This window comes from Lithobates pipiens, unplaced genomic scaffold (genome assembly GCF_037356315.1).
Source record: "Lithobates pipiens isolate NorthernLeopardFrog02 unplaced genomic scaffold, aLitPip1_a1.2 Scaffold_13, whole genome shotgun sequence".
In the NCBI taxonomy this organism is placed as follows: Eukaryota; Metazoa; Chordata; class Amphibia; order Anura; family Ranidae; genus Lithobates; species Lithobates pipiens.
Window position 1 is genome coordinate 198,581,765 of NW_027507718.1, and position 25,588 is coordinate 198,607,352.

Sequence of the window (25,588 nt, forward strand, 5' to 3'; positions counted from 1 at the left end):
TCACAGGTGAATGGGTAGGGGTACATTGTACCCCATACTCATTCACATAGGGTGGGGGGCCGGTATCCGGGGGCCCCCTTCTTAAAGGGGGCTCCCGGATTCCGATAAGCCCCCCGCCCGCAGACCCCGACAACCAACGGCCAGGGTTGTCGGGAAGAGGCCCTTGTCCTTATCAACATGGGGACAAGGTGCTTTGGGGTGGGGGGGCCGCGCGGCCCCCCCTTCCCCAAGGCACCCCCCCCATGTTGAGGGCATGCGGCCTGGTACGGCTCAGGAGGGGGGGCGCGCTCGCTCGCCCCCCTTTCCTGGCCGGCCGGGTAGCGTGCTCGGACAAGGGTCTGTTGTGGACTTTGGGGGGACCCCCACGCCGATTTTTTTCGGCGTTGGGGTTCCCCTTTAAGTCCATTCCAGGCAGCGGAGCCCGCGACGTCTCCTTCGCGGGCCCCGCCTACCTGTACACGCGCTCGAAATGGGCGGATTTGCCTCCGCCTTACGTGGGCGAGTCCGTTCATTTCAAAAGTTGAGCGAACTGTTTGTCAAACAGTTCGCTGAAACAGTCTGCTCGTGTGTGGCCATGTCCGTCCATGCTAATTTTGAGCGGACTGTTTGCCGAAACTGTTTGACAAACAAAGTTGGGCGAACAGTCCGCCCGTGTGTACGCGGCCTTAGAGTATGCTGTACAGTTCTGGGCACCAGTCCTCAGGAAGGATGTACTGGAAATGGAGCGAGTACAAAGAAGGGCAACAAAGCCAATAAAGGGTCTGGAGGATATTAGTTATGAGGAAAGGTTACAAGCACTGAACTTATTCTCTTTGGAGAAGAGACGCTTGAGAGGAGATAGGATTTCAATATACAAATACCATACTGGTGACCCCACAATAGGGATAAAACTTTTTCGCAAAAGGGAGTTTAACAAGACTCGTGGCCATTAAAATTAGAAGAAAAGAGCGTTAACCTTAAACTACGTAGAGGGTTCTTTACTGTAAGAGCAGCAAGGATGTGGAATTCCCTTCCACAGGGGGTGGTCTCAGCTAGGGGGCATTGTGTGTAAACACACAAATCCCTGTGCTGTCAGGGGAGAGGAGCCATAGTGCTTGTTCCTACTAAGTAGGAGAAACAATATGGCTCCTCTCCTAGTCACTCCCTTCCCCACACAGTTAGAACACACATTTAACCCCTTGAAGCCCCCTAGTGTTAACCCCTTCCCTGCCAGTGACACAATTATTATTATACGGGTTTTATATAGCGCTAACTGTTTGCGCACAACATGACAATTACACAGTAATCAGTGCATTTTTCTAGCAATGATCGCTGTGTAAATGCCAGTGGTCCCAAAAAAGTGTAAAAACTCTCATATCTGTCCGTCACAATGTCGCAGTACTGCTAAAAATCCCAGATCACCACCATTACTAGTAAAAACAAAAATAATAATAAAAATGCTATAAAAATGCCATAAATCTTTCCCATAGTGTGCAGATGCTATAACTTTTGTGCAAACCAATCAATATACGCTTATTGAGATTTTTTTTACCAAAAATATGTAGAAGAATATATATTGGCCTAAACTGATGAAGAAATTTGTTTTTAAAAAAACTTTTGGGGATATTTTATTATAGAAAAAATGTAAAAATATTTTTTTTTCAACATTGTCGCTATTTTTTTGTTTATAGCACAAAAAAAAAAAAACGCAGAGGTGATAAAATACCACCAGAAGAAAGCTCTATTTGTGGGGGAAAAAAAGGACGCAAATTTCAATTGGGTACAGCATATGGATATGCCACATCTGTGAGGTGGATGGATTATCTCTGCAAAGGAGAAGTGCTCACTAACACAGATTTAGACAGATTTGTGAACAATATTTGAGAGAAATAGGCCTTTTGTGTACATAGAAAAAGTCATAGATCTTTGAGTTCAGCTCATGATAAATAGGGACAAACACAAAAGTGTTGCATTTATAATTTTGCTCAGTGTACGAGAGAAAACAATGCCACATAGTGTAAAACTGCCAAATACTTTTATTAAAGCCAAAGAGTGTCACTCAAATTAAAGTGGTTTGGTACCTAAAATGAAAGTTCATGTTATTAAAATCAACAGACAGCATACTTACCTAAACGAACCCTGAAAAAAAAAAATATTATTTACTTACCTTTTATTTCTGATGACTTCAGCTGACTTCCTGGTTCTCCTCCCGTGGGAGTAGGCGTGGCTATCGTCCTCGCAATGGTCCCTGGGAAATTACCCAAGAATCCATAGGGGACAATGAAATTCCGAAATCTCGCGAGATTTCGTTAGCACGCCGGTCACGTGACGAGGGCGTGTACGAATTTCCCATTTTTAAAGTGGGCAGACAGCTGTATCTGCCATTACACACGAGGAAGCAAATAAACAACAAAGCAAACAGCACCAGCGCATTTTTTCTTCAGCCAGCTTCTCACAAAACGTAAGTCATGTTTATTCCATGGTATAATTAGCCTCATTAGCCTCATTCTGTTGCTAATTATACCTATATTGTATTGTGGATTTAGTTGCTGTATTTCTACTGTTAGCAATCCTGTTGTAATATACCAAATTGTTTTTGTCTGTAAATTGAATGGTTTTTGTATTAATTTTTTTTTTTTTGTTACAATCTTTAGACCGATCAAATAGTTTGAAAAAACTTTGTAATTTACTTTTTTTTTTTTTTTTACTATTTCCATTTTTTTATTTTCCTCTTTTCCTTTTTCTTTTTTATTTTTTAATTTATTTTCCAATGTAAATTTTTTATTTTTCTACGGTACCTTTTTTTAAAAAATGTTGTACTGAATTTAAATGTATTCATTCTTTGTTCTCTGTGCTGTGTGGTTTTCGTTGCCTTGACAACGGGGCGGGAACTTCCTGGAGTTTTTCTTTCCTTGTCACTGCTCTCACTGAGCATGTGCAAGATGGAGCGGAGCATGCTGGGAGCCAGACGTCATCATATACCAGGAAGTAAATGCCTGTGGGCTTCAGACGCCCACAGTTAAAATGGAAAATGCCAGAGTAGGTTTTTATAAGTCATCCTGAAGAAAAGATTAGTCGCGCCGGGGGTCAAATAAACGCCGGACGTGGATGCCAATCGAAGCTAGCACTCACCCACCAGTGAGACAGGTAAGAAAAAAATAAAAAAAGAGCGGAATCCCACTTTAAGAAGTATCACAGTGCTTGCATAAAAACATCTGTCCCGCGAGAGAAAGTCACTTCCTGGGTGTAAGAACGTGATGATGTCACAAGCACAGGTTCCACCCCGTCATCATCATCGCGTGCCTTGACCACTTATGATTGGCCCGTACAGTTGACCGCTTCCTAGCAGGCTCACATAGGTGGGTTCAGACTAGAGTCCAAACAAGCCTGAGCTCATCCCTAGTATTGAGGGGAAGTCATGAAGACATGAAAAAACAAACTGTAGCAAAATGATACACTTTCAATCTCGTACTCATGCTCTTTGCATTTTTGACAGGCCACCAAAAATGTATCTTTCACTTACAGGAAGAATGTAGCAGTCCTACCAGCAGCTTCTTTTGAGCAGTGATCTCACCGCTCCTCCACCTCTGCTCTCCATTGAAATCAATGAGGCAGCGATGCGATACCGCTGGCAAAACGCCGCTCCAGCGGCATTTGGTGGGCAGATTTAACCCCTTTTCGGCCGCTAGCGGGGGGGGGGGGTTTAAAACCACCCCACTAGAGGCCAAACAGCGCCACTAAAACTACGTTAAAGCGGCGCTAATAATAGCGCCACTTTACCACTGACACCACAGGCGGCACAGTGTGAAATAGGTCTTAAGTTTCTGCCCATGCTAACCAAGCCAGACAGGCGGCTTGTTGAAGCATTCACATAATGGCAGCTACAAGTGGGGAAATACTGGCCTTGCCTATTCGCTTAACTATTAACATTCAGATGTACTGTTTTAGCTTATACTATGTGCTGAAGTAAGCATCCTTGTTCTAGCAAACGAAAAAGCTTGAAAAACAAGCTTGATAATAATTAATTTGGACCAGAATAAGTTAATTAATAATAATCAGTAAATCTTTACCTATTACGTACAGTTGCAAATTCCTTATAATTAAAATGTTGCACATTGTAAATCAAAAATTTTAAGTGTCACACTACATCTCAACTTCTTCCTTTCATTGACTACATGAGATCTGTTTAATACTTGTACAAACACCTAAGGCACACTTGAGAAACACATGTAGTACAGGTGTTTGACCTTTTTCCCCCCTCTAAACATCCATCCATGTTAGCCTATCTATGCATACATATATATATTTATAGGCTTTTTGAGGCAGAAAAAAATTGCTAATAATAATAAAATAATAATAAACACCTGAATAAAAATAATAATATCAATAATAATAATAACAACACTTTTTTTTATTAATAATAATAATAATAATAATAATAATAATAATAATAACAACACTTTTTTATTATTAATAATAATAATAATAATAATAATAATAATAATAATAATAAGAAGAAGAAGAAGAAGAAGAAGAAGAAGAAGAAGAAGAAGAATATAAAAAATTGGTGTTAGTGCTAAGCTGATTAGTTTTTTTTTTTTTAGTTTTTTTTTAAGGGTTAGGGCTCCATTGTTTATTATTACATAGTATTAATTTATTGTAATTATTTATGATTTTTTTATTTGTGTATTTATTTTAAATTAATGTATTATTAGTATTAGTATAAGCAGTAGTAAATAAATTAATAATATTAATAAAAAAAGATGATGGAAAAGCTAAAAAATTTGAATTTTTGTACTGACCGTAAAATCCTTTTCTCTGAAGTTCATTGACGGACACAGCTCCAGTAATCTTGACCGTAGGTTATTACGCCACCTTCAGGAGAGGACTAGGCAGAACATGTAATACATGTGAAAAACATCAGAACTTTACAGTTCCACCCAGTATAACATAAACCAATAGGGGGGGGGGGGGTGCTGTGTCCATCAATGAACTTCAGAGAAAAGGATTTTACGGTGAGTACAAAAATTCTATTTTCTCTTTCGTTCATTGACGGACACAGCTCCAGTAATCTTGACTGTAGGGACGTCCCCAAGCGGTGTCCTAATGAGGGGTGGGAACAGCAACATAACTTCATCCACAACCAGAGGCGCTCTCCCAACGGTGGGTCACCGTCTGAACCAAACGCATCAGAACTTGCGGTCAGCATATGCATCAGAGTGCATTAACATTCAAAAAGATAACTTTCTCTTAACAGAAGAAAGAGTGTAAAATTGCAACATTACATGGCCGCCTGCAAAACTTTGCGGCCAAAGCAGGCATCAGAAGATGTGCTTACATCCACTTTGTAGAACTTTGTAAAAATGTGAACGGACGACTAAGTCATCGCCTTACACACTTGAACGACTGACGCTTGATTGCGGAAAGCCCAAGAGGTCCCAATTGCCCTGGTGGAATGGGCCGTGACAGGAAAGGGGAACAACTGCCCCTTCAAGGTGTAAGCCTGGACCACAATCTGTCTGATCCACCTGGAAATGGTGGCCGACGAGACCGTCATCCCTTTTTTTGGACCAGCTACCGAAACAAACAGAGAGTCTGACTTCCGGAAGGGAGCCGTGGCATACAGATAAACCCTTAGAGCCCGGACCATGTCCAGGGAAAGGAGGGCCACCTCCTTAGGAGGAGTCAGTTTAGAAAACAGGGATGGTAACACAATGTCTTGAAAAGCACCTTCGGTAGAAAAGAAGGTTGCGGAAGCAACACCACCTTATCCTTGTGGATAACAAGATAGGGCGACTTGCAAGACAAGGCCGCCAGCTCCGAAACTCTTCTGGCCGATGTAATGGCCACTAGGAAGACCACTTTCTGGGAAAGAGTCAACAAGGGAATTCCCCTGATGTTCTCAATAGCACCAGGGTCAGATCCCACGGAGGCAAGGGTGGACGCACCGGAGGGGCTACATGCCGGACCCCTTGTACAAAGGTGCTCACTAGAGCGTGAAATGCCAGGGGTCATTGAAAAAAGACAGCCAAGGCTGATATTTGTCCCTTGATGGTGCTTAAAGCATGTTTCTGGTCTATTCCTCGCTGTAGGAACAGCAGGATCCTGGAAACAGAACATGGGGATATAAGCCTTCTACGTACGATGGTATATGTTCCGGGAAGACGATTTTCGTGCCCTCAACATAGTTGAAATCACTGAGTCAGAAAGGCCTCGGTTCTTTAGCACCTGGCTTTTAACAGCCATGCCATCAAAACCAGCGATGGTAAAGCAGAATGGAGAATCAGACCTTGGCATAGCCTGATCGCTTGGAGCTCAAGCACAGTGATCGGCAACTTGGATTCCTCCTCCAACCAGAGGCCCTGGGTCTACTGTACTCACAGTACTCCACCCCAGCCAGTCAGGCTGGCGTCCGTTGTGATCACTGTCCAATGCAGAGGTAGGAACAACTTCCTGGACTGAAGGGCTGGAGATCTCAGCCACCAGAGCATGAAGTCCCTGACTGACTGGCGCACCCAAATCTGCCGATCCAGGGATAAAGGAGATTTGTCCCATTTTGTCTATATCTCCTTCTGCAAGACTCTGGTGTGAAATTGGGCTTATGGTACCGACTCAAAAGAGGCCACCATGAGACCCAGGACTCGAATGCAGAGGCGCAGCGATGACCACCTGCAGTTCATCAACAACTTCACCGCGGCTCTGAGAGTCTGCAGTTTGCCTGAAGGGAGGAACACTCTCGCTTCCACGGAGGCCAGCAGTAAGCCTAGGTACTCCAGGTGCTGAGTCAGCACAAGCATCGACTTTTTGAGGTTTAACAGCCACCCCATTCCTGTAGGGTTTGCATGGTGATCGCCACATCCTCCTTTAATTCTGAGGCAGAAGCTGCTCTCAGGTGGAGATCGTCTAGGTAACCCACTATTGCGATCCCGCATTGTCGCAACAACGCTAAAATTGGAGCCAATACCTTGGTAAAGACTCGGGGTGCTGAAGCCAAGCCAAAGGAGAGAGCCAGAAACTGGTAGTGCAAATCGCAGAAACCTCTGATGCCTGAGGCATATGGGTATGTGCAGGTACACGTCCTGGATGTCCAAGGACGCCAGGGAGTCCCCCTGATGGAGTGCAGTGACAACTGAGTGAACTGATTCCATTCTGGACCTCTGTACCTTTACAAAGCAATTGAGGGCTTTCAGGGGACCACAAACAGATTGGAGTAGAACCCATGAAACTTTTCAGTTTCCGGAACAGGCACTATCACTTCGCGGATCAGGAGGTCCCTTAAGCCGCGTACACACGTAGCGGTATGTCCGACGTACTTACTGTCCGTCGGAATTTCCGAACGGGCTACTTGCCCACACACGGCACTTTTTCAGCGGACTAATACGGCGTACTAAGTCCGCTGTACTAAGTCCGTCGTACTTTCGAAATGAACGGACTCGCCCACACACGCGGAGGAAAGTCCGCTCATTTCGAGCGCGTCTCCAGGTAGGCGGGGCCCGCGAAGGAGACGTCGCTGGCCCCGCCGCCTGGTATGGACTTAAAGGGGAACCCCAACGCTGAAAAAAAACGGCGTGGGGGCCCCCCCCAAGTCCACAACAGAACCTTGTCCGAGCACGCTACCCGGCCGGCCAGGAAAGGGGGGCGAGCGAGCGCCTCCCCTCCTGAGCCGTACCAGGCCGCGTGCCCTCAACATGGGGGGTGCCTTGGGGAAGGGGGGGCCGAAGAGGGGGACAAGACCCCCGAAGTCGGAAGAAGAGGCCGGCGGCGAGAAGACCCCCGGAGCTGTGCAATAAAGTATTTTATCTCGTGTGTTGTGTTTTTTTTTGTACTTTTATTTTACAGGTGAATGGGTAGGGGTACATTGTACCCCATACTCATTCACATAGGGTGGGGGGCCGGTATCCGGGGGCCCCCTTATTAAAGGGGGCTCCCGGATTCCGATAAGCCCCCCGCCCGCAGACCCCGATAACCAACGGCCAGGGTTGTCGGGAAGAGGCCCTTGTCCTCATCAACATGGGGACAAGGTGCTTTGGGGTGGGGGGGGGCCGTGCGGCCCCCCTTCCCCAAGGCACCCCCCATGTTGAGGGCATGCGGCCTGGTATGGCTCAGGAGGGGGGGCGCTCGCTCGCCCCCCTTTCCTGGCCGGCCGGGTAGCGTGCTCGGACAAAGGTCTGTTGTGGACTTGGGGGGGACCCCCACGCCGACTTTTTTCGGCGTTGGGGTTCCCCTTTAAGTCCATACCAGGCGGCGGGGCCAGCGACGTCTCCTTCGCGGGCCCCGCCTACCCGGAGACCGCTCGAAATGAGCGGACTTTTCTCCGGGCGGGAAAAGTCTGCTCATTTTAAAAGTACGGCGGACTGGCACACACACGGCCGGATTGTTCGCCGAAATGCGAGTCCGACGGATAGATTGGTGTGCAACACGGCATTCTAAGTCCGCCGTACTTTCGGGTCAAAAAAGTATGCCGGAGGCTACACACGGGGGGATTGTTTGGCGGACTTGAGTTTGCCGGACTTTTCCACCGGATTGTTTGATCGTGTGTACGCGGCATTACTGCCTCCAACAGGGCCTCCCGGTGAGTCGGGAGTAAGGGTATACTGGAGGGGAAGAATCTGTTTGGTGGCCAAGAGAGGAACTCTATCTTGTAGCCCGATGAAATCAATTCGCAGACCCATTGATCGGACAGCCGAGAGGCCCACCAGGCTGCAAACTCCCAAAGTCAGCCCCCCACCCGAGTGACGGGCGGGGGCAAACCTTCATGCGGAAGCACTTATGCTCGCTGACTTGCGAGTCCAGGGACGCTACTGTCCCTCAGTAGTCGCCCTGTCGGACTGGGAGCATTTTGCCAAAGTCCGGGCTGCCGAAAAAACCTCTTTTGAGCGGAAAATGAGGGCCCTTACCTGCGGCGTGGCTCCTTACTCTTCCTGGACTGTTGGGAGCAAGGTGCTCTTCCCACCTGTGACATTCTTAATAATGTCATCCAACAAGTCTCCAAATAGCCGCTCACCAAGGAAGGGTAAATAAGTCAAGGATTTTTTAGATGCCTGATCTGCAGACCAGCATTTTAGCCAAATCAGGCGCTGCAGCACCACTGCTGACACTGAAGCCATGAAGAGCAAGGAAGCATATCCAGGGCCGCGTCACAAACGTACTTAAGGCCGTGCACTAACTGGTCTGCCAGTTGCACGCAGACAGGAGAGGCCTGTTGCTTCTCCAATTCACGGTGCAAAATTTTGCCCATTCAGTTAGTGTCTGCCACACTAGTGCTGTGGCCAGTACTGGTCGTATTGCTGACCCCACAACCATGCACAAGGAACAGGCCACTGCCTCAGCCTTCCTGTCGGTAGGGTCCTTAAATGCAGGAGTCCCCTCTACCGGGATTGTGGTTACTTTATTTTACCTCGATACTAGTGGGTCCACAACCGGAGGAGCCTACCATTTTTTAAGAAGGCTCTCCTCAAAGGCGTAATGCACCGCCATTCTTTTTGGGACCGAGAAGGTCCGTTGCAGGTTTGCCCATTCCATGTATATGAACTTATCAAAATAAGTCAGAAATGGAAACACCTTAGGTGTACGGGCTGGCTTACGGGACCCAAAAGGGACCGCTACTTCAGCAGAGGATCCTGCTGTATCCTGAATTTTCAGGGTATCACATACAGCTGTGATCCAACTAGTGCTCCAACTAGTGCTTTGTCTTGCGCGGACCCGGACGGGGAATCATCCTCACTGTCCGATCGGTCCTGGTCAGCGCCATCTGATCCATCAGAGCAGGGGCCGCCAGTCACTGCGGGGCCCGAGTCTGAGTCAAAGCTCTCCCCGGAGGACGGGGGGGAGGGGCCGCTTTTTACCACCTTTGCGCCCACACACCGCCTCCACCCTGGCAACGAACGCTTCAAGGACCGTCGAAAAAGCGTCCAAAGGCACTGCACTGTTTGCAGATGAGCTGGTTGCAATTTCAGGGATTCTGTGGAAGAAACATCAGTTTCTGAAGCCATGCTGATCCACCCTGTCTACCACCCTTGGGGACTTAGGATAGGTGCACAGTCCCACCCTCCTAGCTGCTGCAGACCGAGGGGCCCCCACCGCAGGACTCACCACCCTGATCGAATGCTGCGCCGTTCTGTTACAGGTGCCTGTGTCCAGTGTCAGCTCCCAGGTGTCCAGAGCACCCCGGAGGACCCCTGGCTCAGGTACACACACCGCTCAGCAGCCCAGCCATGCAGCATCCCCCACGGGGGGGGGGGGGGAATAGGGACAGGCAGAGAAGAGAGGGAGGAGAGGGACCCCCTAATCGACCTTCCAGGGAATGTCCAGATGCTCAATCCCATCGAGGCAGGAAGAGCTGTACTTACCATCCGGACGAGCTGGGGACATCCCATCACAGACCCCTGAGCAGTAAGGAGTGGCTGTTGGCCATGGCACACTGTGACAAAGACATCAGTAGTCTGGTCATATGTGTGAACCCGGAGTGTAGCTGGAGCCTGAGGGGCATGTCTTGGCCAAACCCAGCGTGTAGCTAGGGTCTGCACACGCTCGGTGGCCAGGCTGGGGAGCCTACAGGGATTTATATTATCCAGCCTGTCACCCAGCCGGCTGTTGATAGCAGATCACAGTATCTTAAAATCTTGCGCAAAAGGCAAAAATCCAGAGATTCCTAGGACCGATGGTCCCGGCAGGGAGCCTAGGTCCTTCTCCTTCACTAGGCAGAAAAAAACTGAGCTGCAGGAAGCAGGCTGATGGGTCATTACCAGAGGGATCGCCCCCTGGGCAGAACTGCACAGGTTTGTTGTTTTTCACGTGTAATACATGTTCTGCCTAGTCCTCTCCTGAAGGTGGCGTAATAACCTACGGTCAAGATTAATGGAGCTGTGTCCGCCAATGAATGAAAGAGAAAACCTTGTAACAAACCTAGCATAAAAACACACACACAAAAAAAAAAGCTCTAAGATGCTACGTTAAGGTGCTTCAGCGTTTATTCATTTAAATGAATATTCTGGCTACTGGATTGAATAAACACAGAAACGCGTGACAAGCCTAAACATGTTTGCAAAAATGCAACTTAGGCACATTTTTGAAGCTGTTTTCCTCATGTCCTCATTAAGTGTGCATGAAGCCTAAATGGAATGTGAGGTAATGCACAAGGTGGGAGCACCCTTTATTTTTTTATATAAGGTAACTGGTGGCACATTCCATCGGCAGTCTATTACATGCCTCAAGCTAATACAGGCACCAATGTGAATGTGAAAAAGGGTATTATTGCTACTGTTTCCTCATTGAAGGAGAGCACTGCGCAGCCGCACCGTCTCCTACTTCCTACACAGACATGACACGTTCTGTAAGAGCCCGCAACGGACACAGCCACACAGCACGTCACGTGAGAGGACCTTGCGTCCCACCCTTTCCTCTGAACGTCCAATCAGAAGCCTCAGAGCGGCAGCGGAGCGAAGTTTGAAAACTACAGCGAGTTGTGGTGTAGGGTGAGGTGGTCGTCATCATCCCGGGTTGTCAGAGGGCGCTGGAGCGGTGAGGCTTAGGGGGCTCGTTATAAGGAAACGGCGACATGTCACGTCACGCCAGGAAGAGGTGAGGCTGCAGAGAGTGCCCATAGACAATGCCCCCACACAGGCGCCGCACGCCCTACCTACCCATACGCCATAACAATAATAAGCAGACGCAGTATGCTAGGAATGTCAGCCGTGCCCCGGCTGCTTGTCTGGGTCAGCCTGTGTGTGCGCTACACGTGTGCAAGTCCTATAGCATACCCTGCTTTGTTTATTACCCTGCTTTTTTATTACCCTGTATTTCATACTAGGGGCCACTGGGGGTCTCCAGAGCAGAGAGTCGTACACTGCATTTTGTGCAACTCAAGCAAACCATCTGGGATCATTCAGGCTGTATTTACACTGTGGGGTTGATTTGCTAAAACTGGAGAGTGCAAAACCTGGTGCAGGTCTGCATAGGAACCAATCGGCTTCTAGGTTTTATTGTCAAAGCTTAGTTGAACAGGCTGATGTTAGAAGCCGATTGGCTACCATGCACGGCACAGTTTTCTGTGCGCCCTGTTCACACGGCAGCCCGAGGCTGCACTTATCTTATCGTAGACTGAGGATCGTACAACAGCACAATCTTTTCAGATAAATACAACATGGGGCTTATTTACGAAAGGCAAATCCACTTTGCACTGCAAGTGCTCTTGGAAGTGCAGTCACTCTAAATCTAAGGGGCAGATCTTCTGATTTTATTATCTAATCATGTGCAAGCTAAAATGCTGTTTTTTTATTTTCCTTGCATGTCCCCCTCGGAGCTACAGCGACTGCACTTCCAAGTGCACTTTCAGTGCAAAGTGGATTTTCCTTTAGTAAATAACCCCCGTGAGCTATTAACTCAAAAATTCATGTAGTGTTTATCGCTTGGTGAATTGACCTCCTATGCTCATTACGAGTTAACCTATATTTGCTATTGTCACATAATAATAATAATACAGGGAGTCCCTGAGTTACGATAATCTGACTTGCGAACGACTCCTACTTACAAACGTCAGGTGGCGCCAGCGGGCACAGCGGAAAACATTGGAAAAGCCGTTCTGCGCATGCGTGCCCGAATTACGAACAAATCTGACTTCAGAACAAACAGGCAGTCCCTAACTTGTTTGTAACTTGGGGACTGCCTGTATACAGGATTTATATAGCGCCAGCAGTTTATGCATCGCTTTACAATATAAAAAGGAGACAATTTTAATACAATAAAAATGGATTAAGAGGCCCCTGCTCAGAAGAGCTTACAATCTAATAATGTGTGTGTGTGTGTGTGTGTGTGTGTGTATATATATATATATATATATATATAACAGGTTCTCCAATGCAAAAATTTATTTATATCAAATGCTCTTCAAGGCATTAATTAGTTACCGTATTTATCGGTGTATAACACGCACTTTTCCCCCCTTAAAATCGGGGGGAAAGTCGTGGGTGCATGTTATACGCCGATCCCCACTGTCTGAGAGTCAAAAATACCAAGCGCCGCCGAAAAATACCGAGCCGATTGCTCGGCTCCGCTCGTAGTCCCGCCTCCCTGCTGTTTCTCTAGCGAGCGCTGCCGAAAAAGACCGAGCCGACTGTACTGTGTACTCGGCTTGGCTTGCAGTCCCGCCCATACTGGGCGGGACTGCGAGCGGAGCCCAGCCGAATACACAGTACAGACGGCTCGGTCTTTTTCGGCAGCGCTCGCTAGAGAAACAGTAGGGAGGTGGGACTACGAGCGGAGCCGAGCAATCGGCTCGGTATTTTTCTGAGGCGCTCGCTCGGTCTGTCTCGGCGGCAGGAAATTGAAACATGGGCAAGGCTGCAAACGGCGCTGGCCAAGCTGCAAATGACACTGATCATTCTGCAGATGCACACTGATAAGGCTGCATTGACAGGCATTTAAATGTAAGTATTTTTTTTTTTTTTTCCTTAAACTTTCCTCCTAAAACTTTTTTCCTTAAAATGCCCTCCTAAACTTGGGGTGCGTGTTATACCCCGATAAATACGGTACATGCTACTGTACAGTTACAAGCATACCATGCTCTTCATCAGACTTCGTATGTGTGTGTGTATGTATGTATGTATATATATATATATATATATATATATATATATATATATAGTGTGTGTGTATAGAGAATAAAATGTTGATCATTACAATATTTTATGTCACACTGTGTTTGCGCAGTGGCCTTTTAAACACAATTCTTTGGGGAAAAAAAATACACTTTTAACTGCTTGCTGACCAGCCGCCACAGCTATACTGCAGCAGGTTGTTTCGGCTGTGTGAATTGCTGTAGCTGTACGCAGGCCCATACACAGCAAGCTGTGGGCGTGCGCCCACGCTTATTGTCCGGCGTAGTTGATGTCCGTGGGCCACCCGCAGAGGTTCCTCACAGTGACAGAACGGGGATCTGCAGACGTAAACAAGGCAGATCACCGTTCTGACAGGCGATCACACGGAGACCCTTTCTTTCTGCTATGCAGGAAAACGGATCTGTGTGTTGCCTCAGGCAGCAATCCCCCCCACACAGTTAGAAACACACTGATGGAACATGGTTAAAGTGGGTTGAAAACGCTCAAAAAAAACGCGAGACAAAAGCATAATGAGCTAGTATGCATTGCATACTAGCTCATTATGAAATGCTCACCTTAAATTGAAGCTGTTGCAGCGGTCCCTGTACACCACTGTGACCAGTGACATGTCTCTCAGAGCTATTTGCAGGCTCCAGTGCTATGATTGGCTGGAACTGCAATGTCACGGCACAGCTACTGAAGAGATGGCACGAGTGAGCCCGTTAATTCAGTGCACATATGCCGATGTCGGCATATGTGAATATCTTCTAAATGGTGCAAGTTTAGGAGATGCTCGCTGTACCTACAGGTAAGCCTTATTATAGGCTTACCTGTAGATAAAGGTGGTAGTACAGGGTTTACAATCATTTTAACCCTTTGATCGCCCTTAACCACTACAATACAGGGCACTTTCACCCCCTTCCTTCCCAGCCCAATTTTCAGCTTTCAGCGCTCTAGCGCTTTCAGTGACAATTGCGCGGTCATGCTACACTGTACCCAAATGAAATTGTTATCATTTTGTTCGCACAAATAGAGCTTTATTTTGGAGTTATTTATTCACGACTCCGTTTTTTTTTTTTTTTGCGATATAAGCGCAAAAAAAGCGGAAATTTGGAAAAAAAACAATATTTTCTTTTTTCTATTTGAAAAGAAATCCAATAAAATCAAATTTTGTCATAAATTTAAGCCAAAATGTATTCTGCTACATGTTTTTGGTAAAAAAAATTCCGTTAAGTGTATAATAATTGGTTTGTGTGATCAGGGACATATGTACGCAAATGATCATGTACATATGTGTGCAGGTGATCACGTACATATGTGTGCAGATAATCATTGGGACATGTGATTTTAGTGGGACATATGTGGGGGACATGTGTTTTTATTAGGGACATGTGTTTTTATTATTTGGGGACATGTATGTTTTGGGGACATGTGTGATTTGGGGACATATGTGGGGACTGTGTTTGTACTGTGTGGTGTGTTGTGTGTTTACACTACACTGATGATCAGTGAGTAAAAAGCTGTAAAAAGCAGCCCATACTCACTGATCATCAGCCGGCTGCAGCGTTCTGCTCTCCTCTCCTCAGCGGTGACTTCCGTGTGAGGAGAGGAGAGCCGATTGCCTAGCAACCGGCTGTTTGTTTACATCACATGACGGCCGTGATTGGACACGGCCGTCATGTGATCAGGAGGGCCAATCACAGAGCCCTCCTGCCGATCTGAGATGTGCCGTGTCCGGGTGACACGAGCACATCGGGATCGCGCCGCTGCGCGGGCACGCGCGCGCGCGATCCCGCTACTCCTGAATGACGTTCCTGAACGTCCTATCAGGAGTAGACGGCTCCCACCCGGCCGTATATATGCATTGGTCGGGTGGGAAGTGGTTAATGTTGTTCCCTTCCCTGCCAGTGCCATTAGTACAATATCAGTGCATATTTTTAGCACTGATCACTGTAATAATATCACTGGTTTCCAAAAAAAAAGTGTCAAATGTCAGGTGTCCGATTTTTGTCTGCCGCAGTCCCACTAAAAATGGCTGATCACTGCCATTACTAGTAAAAAATTAAAATGCCATAAATCTATTCCCTATTTTGTAGATGCAATGACTTTTGTGCAAACCAATCAAACGCTTTTTGTGATTTTTTTTTTTTTTTTTTTACTTGTTTTTGCTAAAAAAAAAAAAAAAAATGTAGCAGAATACATATTGACCTAAATGGACAAAGAAATTAGATTATTTTTTTTTATTATTTATTTATTTGGGTGTGTTTTATAGCAGAAAATATTGTTTTGTTTTTCAAAAATGTCAGCCTTTTTTTATAGCACAAAATATGAAAACCAGAGGTTATCAAATACCACCAAAAGAGAGCTCTATTTGTGGGGGGAAAAAAGCATAAATTTTATTTGGGTAAGCGGTCGTGCAGCACTACACAAGTTAAATTTATTTAAAGCGGACGTCTGCCCACCGCTGCAAAAATGAAAAATCAGCAGCTGCACATACTGCACTTGCTGACTCTTTAATAATCGGACACATACCTGTCCTGGAGTCCAGCGATGTTGGCACCACAGCCGATGTTTCCACCAGCTGTCGGGTTCATGCCACCTCCATTGCGAGTAAGGGACCTGGCAGTTTAGCCTTACGGCTTCAGGCCGGGAACTCTACTGTGCGTACGAGGCTCCAGCCTGTCTCCTACTGGCCTGACGACCGGGAAGGGAGCCCGAGCGGTGACGTCAATACCCACGGCTGAGGCTCCTAGAAGTAGGAACAAGGGGAGGGGGGAGGAGGAGGAGTACAACGAGCGGCAGTTACACTTTTGGGTGGAGCTCCTCTTTTAATTTTTTCACCTAAATTGAGGTTTCTTTTGGTTTGAATTTGATCACCAATGGGTTTCTTATTATATAAACGAAAAATCTAAAATTTTGAAAAAAAATAATTTTTTTTTTCTTTTTTATTAAATTTTGCTAATCTTTCTTCATAAATTTATGGGCCAAAATGTATTATGCTACTTTTGGGTTATTTTTTTTACCAAAAAAATAAAAATAAAATAAAATCAGCGATTGGGCCTCAAGAAATTACATAGGCTGTCAGTACATTTAATCTACTTTCAGATATATACTATATTTTGTGGACTCTAATGCCCTGTACACATGATCGGACACTCTGACGACACAATCCGTCTGATTTTTTATTTTTATTTTTTCGACTGACTTGGCGCAAATTGTCTTGCATACACACGGTTGCACAAAGTTGTCGGAAAATCCGATCGTTCAGAACGAGGTGACATAAACCATGTACAACTGGACTATAAAGAGGGCAGTAGCCAATAGCTTTCATTTCGTAATTTATTCTGAGCATGCGTGGAACTTTGTCTGTTGGACTACACATGATCGAGTTTTGTTGTCGGAAAATTTTAGATCCAGCTTTCAAACTTTGTTGGAAATTCTGATGGAAAAAGTCAGATGGAGCTTACAGACGATCGGATTTTCCAACAACACTATCCGATCGCACATTTTCTGTCAAAGTCCGACCGTGTGTACAGGGCATAAGGCCTCATACACTGCTGCTGGTAAACGGAAGTTCAGAGGCAGTTGGATGCTTTTTTTTTTTTTTAACTGTCCCTGAACTCATCCAATGTTATCTTATGTGTACATGTACACAGATTTGTTTAATGTAGTTTTTAGGGCTACCTTTTGAAGGCAAAAAAAAGAGTTCAGACGCCGAAGTTTCCGACGCCAAACGTGGCAACTCGCGTCTAGCCGCGTTTCGTTTACAGGCGTTTTTCATTTTTGACTAGTAGCGCTCATAACAATGTAACAAATGTGCAAAGTGAAAAATGCTCAATCTATCGCCCCGTGATACAGTGATATAGAGAACTACAAGTCCATTAAACAGAATGTTGAAGGAATCAATCTTCACCATCTCCTTCAAACTTCCACCACACCAATGTGCTTGTGAAACCTCACCCAAAGGAAACGCGCTCACCGACTTATGTTGCCTCCCACTTTTGTGTTTGGCAAGAAAAAGCAGTATAAACCCCACTTGGGTCTATCCCTCGATCGCTCCAGGCAAGACTTATCCATATGTGAAAAGTAAAAAATAAAATTCTCCACATAGCGTGATACCGTTTAAAATGTATTCAAACGCCTCACTTCAATATATCCACTCACATGTTAAATAAAAAGTGACAGCCTCAATTGAAATAATCAAGGCAATCTTTCACCAAAAAATCGGGCGATGCACTGCGGTTACAGCGGAACTTAAAGTGTGCACCCTAAGCTCTCGCCATTTCCCAGCCACTGCTCCCGATGAAACCGAATGGGACACGAGCGTCAGCGTCTTTCTGTCAATAGAGTTAGAGTCCGTGTGGCCACGCCCCAACATGTTTCGTCACTCTGACTTCTTCCTGGGATTGGCCACACGGACAACCAACCTCCTTCTTGTATTCCTCCCCACCCGAGTCACATGTGTCCGCATAGCCGCAATACACTGACCTTTTACATGGCAGAATATTCCTCAGCGGGAGAAACGGATTGCTACATCCGCATCCAACACTAACAATGTCGTATAGTACAGAGTTTCTTCTACACATTCCTACCAAAAATATTGTCATGATGTATCCTTCTTAAAGAGCATTGTGAACATATAAAATACTTTAAAAATATATCAAATAAAAACAATGAGCCGATGAGTGACCTGTCCCTAAACAATGTAACAGAAAAAAATAAAATATATATAATATATGTTCTATATATATATATATATAATGTGTGTGTGTGTGTGTGTGTAACGATAATATCGAAATAATGTACAACTAAAACGAAATGAAAGATTGAGCATTTTTCACTTTGCACATTTGTTACATTGAGCGCTACTTGAATTATCCTTTAAATATTTTTTGCAGTACACGCTTGGAGGTATAATTTTATTTTTATAAGTAAAAATAAATGAGTGATGTGTTTATTTTTTATTTATTCTTTAAGAATTTTTTTATTTTTAAACGCACCCCGTCAAGCTCACGTGCAGAAGTGAACGCATACATGAGTAGCGCTCGCATATAAAACCAGTGTTCAAACCACACGTGAGGTATCGCCGCGATCGGTAGAAAGAGAGCAATAATTCTAGCCCCAGACCTCCTCTGTAACTTAAAACATGCAACCTGTAGAATTTGTTTTAAACGTCGCCTATGGAGATTTTTAAGGATAAAAGTTTGCCGCCATTCCACAAGCGGGCACAATTTTGAAGCGTGACATGTTGGGTATCAATTTACTCTGCGTAACATTCTTTCACAGTATAAAAAAAAAAAATTAGGCTAACGTTACTGTTGTCTTATTTTTTTAATTCAAAAAAGAGTGTATTTCTCTATTCATTGACGGACACAGTAGCTCCTCTTGACCTTAGGGTTATATCGCCCCTTTAGGAGAGGACTAGGCAGAAAGTGTTAAAAACAGCAACACTTGCACAGTACCGCCCAGGGGGTGGTCCTACTGGCTATAACCCCTCACACTGCATCCAGCAGCTCAGTTTTGTTCTGCCTAGTGTAAGAGAAGGACCTGGCTCCTGGTGGGACCATCGGTCCTGGGGATTTTCTTTCTGCATGTTTGATTCCTGTGATCTACAATCAACAGCTGTGAGCAGGCCATAGCTACGCGCTGGGTCAGCCACGATATGCCCCATCTAATCCAGGGGCAGCTGGTGAGCTATATGCTCCTGAGTACACATATGACCGGGCTACTGCTGTCTGTGTCACATTGTGCTTCTGTACTTGTGTCCTCGGCTGTCACACAACAAAGAGATGGCTTTACATTCCTTGTACGTGGTCTGGGCTCTGCGGGTGTATCTGTCTGCTACGGCTCCTTTTAGGAGGTTGAACTCGCTGTTTGTATCGGTGTCTGGCCTGAAGAAGGGACTGGCAGTCTAATCGGCCATCATCTGTCGGTGGATCACAGATTGTAGTTCAGGCTTATGCCATAAGGGGACGGGCGCCCCCCTTTCCTATCACGGCACATTCTACCAGGGCAATTGGTGCCTCTTGGGCTTTCTGACATCAAGCATCTGTTTTCCAGGTGTGTAAGGCTGTGACCTGGACTTCCGTTTACACTTTCACAAAATTTTACAAGGTTGATGTGAGTGCATCTTCGGATGCTTGCTTCCGTCGCAAGGTTTTGCAGGCGGCTGTTCAAGGCTGCAACGCCTCCGTTGAGCTCTGGTTGTTATGGGTGGTTATTGTTCTTTACTGTTCCCACCCCTCCTTTCTTTGACACTACTTGGGGACGTCTCTGAGGTCAAGAAGAGCTGCTGTTTCTGTCAATGAACGATAGAGAAAATGGGATTTTTGTACTCGCCGTAAAATCCTTTTCACTGAAGTTCATTGACGGACACAGCACCCGCCCCTCCTATTTATGTTTGTACTGCTTTTGACAAACTGAGCTGCTGGATGTAGTGTGAGGGGTTATAGCCAGTAGGACTATTGGTACCCATTGATTTCAATGGAGGTCGCCTCCAAGTCGTATCTCCGTCTATACGGAGGTGACTCTGACAGAACTAACAGCTCTCAAGAGGGAACTCCACGTCAAATTTATGGAAAAAAAATTGGCGTGGGTTCCCCCTCCGAGAGCATACCAGGCCCTTAGGTCTGGTATGGATTCTAAGGGGAACCCCCTACGCCGAAAAAAGGATAAGGATCTGGTATGGTCCCGGAGGATGCTGGGACTGTGACATCGTAAGGGGGCAGGGTCACCATGTGACATCAACTGGTGACCCCGCCCCTTGTCCCTATATAAGTCGCCGCGCACCGCGTCCCTGGCATTGCAGCCGGAGAGAGCGTCGAGTCAACATCTCCAGAAGAAGAACGGAAGGCGACGGCGACAGAAGACCGGGCCACCGCTAGTAAAAGAGCTGGAAGAAGCGGTGGTCTGGCAAGAACAACCGAAGAGGGGGACAAGACCCCCGAAGTTGGAAGAAGAGGGTGGTGACGAAGAAAGCCGGGCTCCTCCGCTAGTAAAAGAGCTAGCAGAAGATAGCGGAGGAGTCCGGCGAGAAGACCCCCGAAGACGGAAGACCCCCGGAGCTGTACAATAAACTATTTTAACCCTGTTAACATTTTTTTTCACAGGTGAATGGGTAGGGGTACATTGTACCCGATACTCATTCACATAGGGTGGGGGGCCGGTATCCAGGGGCCCCCTTATTAAAGGGGGCTCCCGGATTCCGATAAGCCCCCCCCCCCCGCCCGCAGACCCCGACAACCAATGGCCAGGGTTGTCGGGAAGAGGCCCTTGTCCTCATCAACATGGGGACAAGGTGCTTTGGGGTGGGGGAGCGCACGGCCCCCCTTCCCCAAGGCACCCCCAATGTTGAGGGCACGCGGCCTGGTACGGCTCAGGAGAGGGGGGGGGCAGTCGCTCGTCCCCACCCCTTTCCTGGCCGGCCGAGTAGCGTGCTCGGATAAGGGTCTGGTATGGATCTGGGGGGACCCCATGCCGTTTTTTCAGTGTAGGGGGTTCCCCTTAGAATCCATACCAGACCAAAGGGCCTGGTATGCTCTCGGAGGGGGAACCCATGCCAAATTTTTTTTCAGAAATTTAGCGTGGAGTTCCCCTTCAGAGCTCATTCTCTGATTGGCCACGGCAAAAGTCGCCTGGCCTGGGGCGACTTACAGTCATGTTGTAAGTCGCCCCAAGTCGTGTTCAAGTTGCCTCTCAATGTCGTCCTGGAAGTCGTGTCGCCTTGCTTAGACTCCTGCGGAAATATGGTATGATAGAAAGTATTGCAACGACCACCATTTTATTCTCTAGGGTGTTAAAGTATAATGTTTGGGGGTTCCAAGTAATTTTCTAGCAAAAAAAAAAAAAGGTTTTAACTTGTAAACAACAAATCTCAAAAAGAGGCACAGTCCTTAAGTGGTTAATGTATACTGGGCTATATTGGTTTGTGTCTTTTTAAAGTGTATACCTAACAGTGAAGTGCTCCTTTTTAATATGAAATATATGCTACACCTCTGTCAATCCCTCCACTGGCTTCCGCACACCCAACGTATTAAATTCAAAATACTAACAATTACTTACAAAGCCATCCACAACTTAGCCCCCAGCGATATCACTAGCCTACTCTCTAAACCTAATTGTTCTTTTTGTTCCTCTCAAGACCTGCTCTCTAGCTCCCTCGTCATCTTCTCCTATGCTCGCCTTTTGGGACTTTTCTAGAGCCTCTCCAATCCTATGGAAATCTATTTGTCTATTATCTCCTATTCCTTATTAGCTTTTAGACAATCCCTGGAAAACCTCCTCTTCAGAGAAGCCTACCCACACCTAACAACTGTGTCTATTTTCTCCATCAGCTCCTCTCACAGTTGTTACCTTTTTGTGTCGTTTGAATCTCCCTTTTAGATTGTAAGCTCTAACGAGCAGGGCCCTTTGATACCTCCTGTATTGATTTGTATTGTAACTGTACTGTCCGCCCCTGTGTTGTAAAGTGCTGCACCAATTGTTGGCACTCTATAAATCCTGTATAATATGTGCAAATAAACAAAGCCCATACATTTATGCAATCGTCATAAATTGTGAAAACAATCCCATATATCATCTAACTAGGTTGTAAGAAGAAAAAAAAACAATCCCATATATCATCCAATTAGATTGTAAGTTTGCAGAAAAAACACCACCACAGTTCATGTGCAACAAGTAAAGGGACATTTTCCACCTTGGACTGCCACCAAAGAGTGTCTCCCACATGCCTAGTTGGGTGTCTCCTCATCTGACCTGATAAACCCCTTAAAATTATCAAGGTGGTTAAACGCGCTTTAATCACATAGACAACAGGTCAGCTGCACCAAGGTCACACCACCCATATTCTGCAGCTCTTGCATGAAAAAGGCTCAAAGAGAGATATGCAAAGAAGATCCAATAGAGTAGTATTGTCAGTGACTTTTTTTAAATAATGAAAAAGAGTAAGACGCACAGAGATGCATACAAGTGTCTGATCACAGCATGCATATACACAGTGTAGATCTGTCAGCTCAGCAAGATGGCGCCTGGCCCTTCTAGCGTGATGCCAAACGGGTCCCACTTGCCTCATGTTTATCGCCCCTCTGTTTTTTTTTTTTTTCATTTTTTTTTTTTTTTGGGATAGAGTAAGGGAGGGTAATGGGGTGTCAGGTTTTCTTGCCATAAGTGCCCCATAGGGTAAATTTTTTTCCTTCACTTCACTTCATGTTCCATAGTCAAAACAGAAAGTAAGAGAAAATCCCTTCAAAATGAGGGAATCCTAGTGTGTCTCCAGAACCAGTGTCCCCATTGGAAGATTTTTCCTCTATTACTGCTCTGGCATCAGCCCCAAATTTAGGATTTTCTATTTCTTTCACGTTTGATAATAGTAAACAGGACAAATAGGGTGAATTTTTCTAAAGGGGGACACGGCAATAAAAACTGACATGAGTTGAGTTCTAATCCCTTCTCACTCTATCCAAAAAAGAAAAAGTGTTGCATTTAGTTACTCTTTAAAATATTTTGGAGTTCAGCTTTAATAGGACACCTAGGGCTGTAGAATGCAAAGTTTGGGCATATTTACAAACCTGGGAGCCACAGGTTCTGAATGCAACTGCCTTATAGACATGAAGGACTGTACAGAGCTGTATGCAGGTATATTCCTGTACTTGTGACTTTGAGCTGTGAGGTATCCACCAGGGTTCTTCTGAGAATGGGAACACCAGTGGGTTACAAAGAACAGTGCAGCAGCTCCACAATTCAAAATATGCTTATCTGGAATCTGTAGGAGTGTATCACAAGCAGGCAAATGGTTCCCCCTAATCGGTCTAATTTTCCAGACTAATTGTTCTAGCAAACTGTCCAGAATTGTGTTAATTAAAAGGCAGAAGTTTTAATAGATTGGAGAGCCAGAGTAAACTGATTGGCTATGCCCAAAAAATCCTAGGAGAAAGCGGCCATGCACAATTTGATCCAAAGAAATGTTAAGTCCAGTTTTTAACATGAAATAGGGACTCTAGCTAGTCCCGGTTTAAAAAAAACAAAGCAAAACAAAAAAAAAAATTGTTTCATTTTCATACATCTGCTCATGTGTGGTTATTTTGCTAAACCAAAGATTTGAAGTCCTTGAGTGTGATTTCCCCCATGACTTGAAGCACATTGTAGTATAAGCAAAGGCTGAAACTGTAGCACTGCATCTGAGACTTAGACTGGCCATACATGGTTCGAATTTCAGCCAATTCTTGTCAAATCGGCTTAAATTTGAGACATGTATGGTCCGGTTGGCACCAGCTGGCTTGACAAACTTTAAATGAAAAAGTGAATGAGCTAGATCAGAAATTATTGGCTGAACAGTGACTATCCATTTAGATGCAGTCACTGTTTAGGTATTCAGGCAGCCATAGGTGCTGCAGCTGCCTGAATATAATGGCCACCAGGGAGATTCCTCCATTTGCATGGTTTAGCATGTATGATGGAATCTATTCAATTAGAAATCGGTCTGTTTAGCATTACATCAGTCTTCAATTAGAAAGATATCAAATCTTAAGCTGGCCATACACCTATAGATTATCTGCAGATTTTCTATGGTTGGATGGAAAAAGTGCAACAGATTTCTCCATGTTCGCTAAACTGTGTGGATAGATTCATCTCCCACTTTTTCCATCTAACCATAGAAAATCTGCAGATAATCTATAGGTGTATGGCTAGCTTTAGTTTAGTCAGTCTGAACTTGTTTTATAGCAAGTAAAGGTTTATTTATTTTAATTTTTTTGCTGTTTCTGTGCCACAACAATTTTATACATGTTCTGATGCCAATTTAATGGTTCTCTGATTGGATCTATTTCTTAAAAAAACAACCATTTCTCCCTCTGTTTTAGCGAGGTCTTGGCTTCGTCTGTTATCACCAGTGCAAACCATGCACTTGCAAGGCTTATGGATATCTGGGATGGGCTGGGTATCAAAGAGGAAATGAGACTGCGGAGAATTGAGGAAGTGAGAAAACACATTGAGGTAATGAGATGTATAGTATGTATAACTTTTTTTTTTTTTAATCAAACATTACATCCACAGGATGACTAATCGGGTACATTGGGTTATACCGCTACTTTCAGGAGATTGAACAATGGCAAAACAAAAGCTGTAAGGACCACAGCCCAGTAAAACACCTCCCACTGCCAGCATGCCTTGGTTTTTTTGTAATGTATTTTTTGGGAATGAAGCTAACCATTTCTTTTCTCTTTTACATTTTATGAAGTTATTTTTTTTCCCAAAGAAGGTTCATCAGTTGCTGCAGGTCCGCTTGGGCTCGTTTTTTCAACTTCTTGATTAGATATTTGAGTTCTCCCTGGGCCATACCCGGAATCCTGGCAGGAAGAAGCAGGGCTGGCCTGGAATGTGGCCCTCTGGGTACTAAACCCTGCATTAGGTGCTCACCTAGCCTCGGAGTCCGATGTGTTGAGTTGGCCACAGGGTGTGCTATAGGTCTAGAGCTGTGGTCCATCACCTGGATAAGACCTGTGCTTGAAGACCCCTTAGGAGGTATGCCCACCAAGTGGGTGAAGACTGTCCGATGTGGCATTACCTTGGATCCTTCCTGGCATTCTCCAGACTCGATTTGGTATCTTGCCCTTAAGAAAGCTCATGGGTGTGTCTTTGTCTGTACATTTTGATTTCTAGCCAAAAATGTCTTAACGTCACAGGCCAACAAAGGGCCCAGAGGTCTGGGGTGCTTTGGCATTAGCACCAAGCCTTCATTTTGACTGAGGCAGTGTGACCCATTTAAAATATGGTGCATGACGGACTCTCCCTGAACCCCCAAGCCATACTGCCCAATTGCACTTTTCTGTGTTGCACACACATCCTTGTTGCTGTCTTGTTGTCCTTACTGGGAATACCACTGAATGTGAGGACATTTTCTGTGGGCTCCCTGCTGACATTTAGTGACATGATCTGACCGTCAGGTGACCTTCCCTATACTTTACAGCATGTCCAGATCATGGGCGTAGAAAGCCCTTTAGGCTCCAGGGTGGCTCAGG

The 25,588-nt window shown here is 45.5% G+C and overlaps 1 protein-coding gene across 2 annotated transcripts in view; it reads left to right on the forward strand.

Annotated features, from left to right (window-relative positions):
* The first annotated feature begins 11,320 nt into the window (after nt 1-11,320).
* LOC143974570 (protein regulator of cytokinesis 1-like) overlaps nt 11,321-25,588 on the forward strand; it is a 70,818-nt gene continuing 56,550 nt past the window's right edge. Inside the window, exons 1-2 of one of the 2 annotated variants that reach the window (XM_077476105.1) lie at nt 11,321-11,559; nt 24,431-24,563. In XM_077476105.1, the coding sequence (XP_077332231.1) occupies nt 11,537-11,559; nt 24,431-24,563 (156 nt within the window). In that variant the 5' untranslated portion in view covers nt 11,321-11,536. The remainder of the gene's footprint in view (nt 11,560-24,430; nt 24,564-25,588) is intronic. The other variant, XM_077476104.1, reaches the window with a different exon arrangement.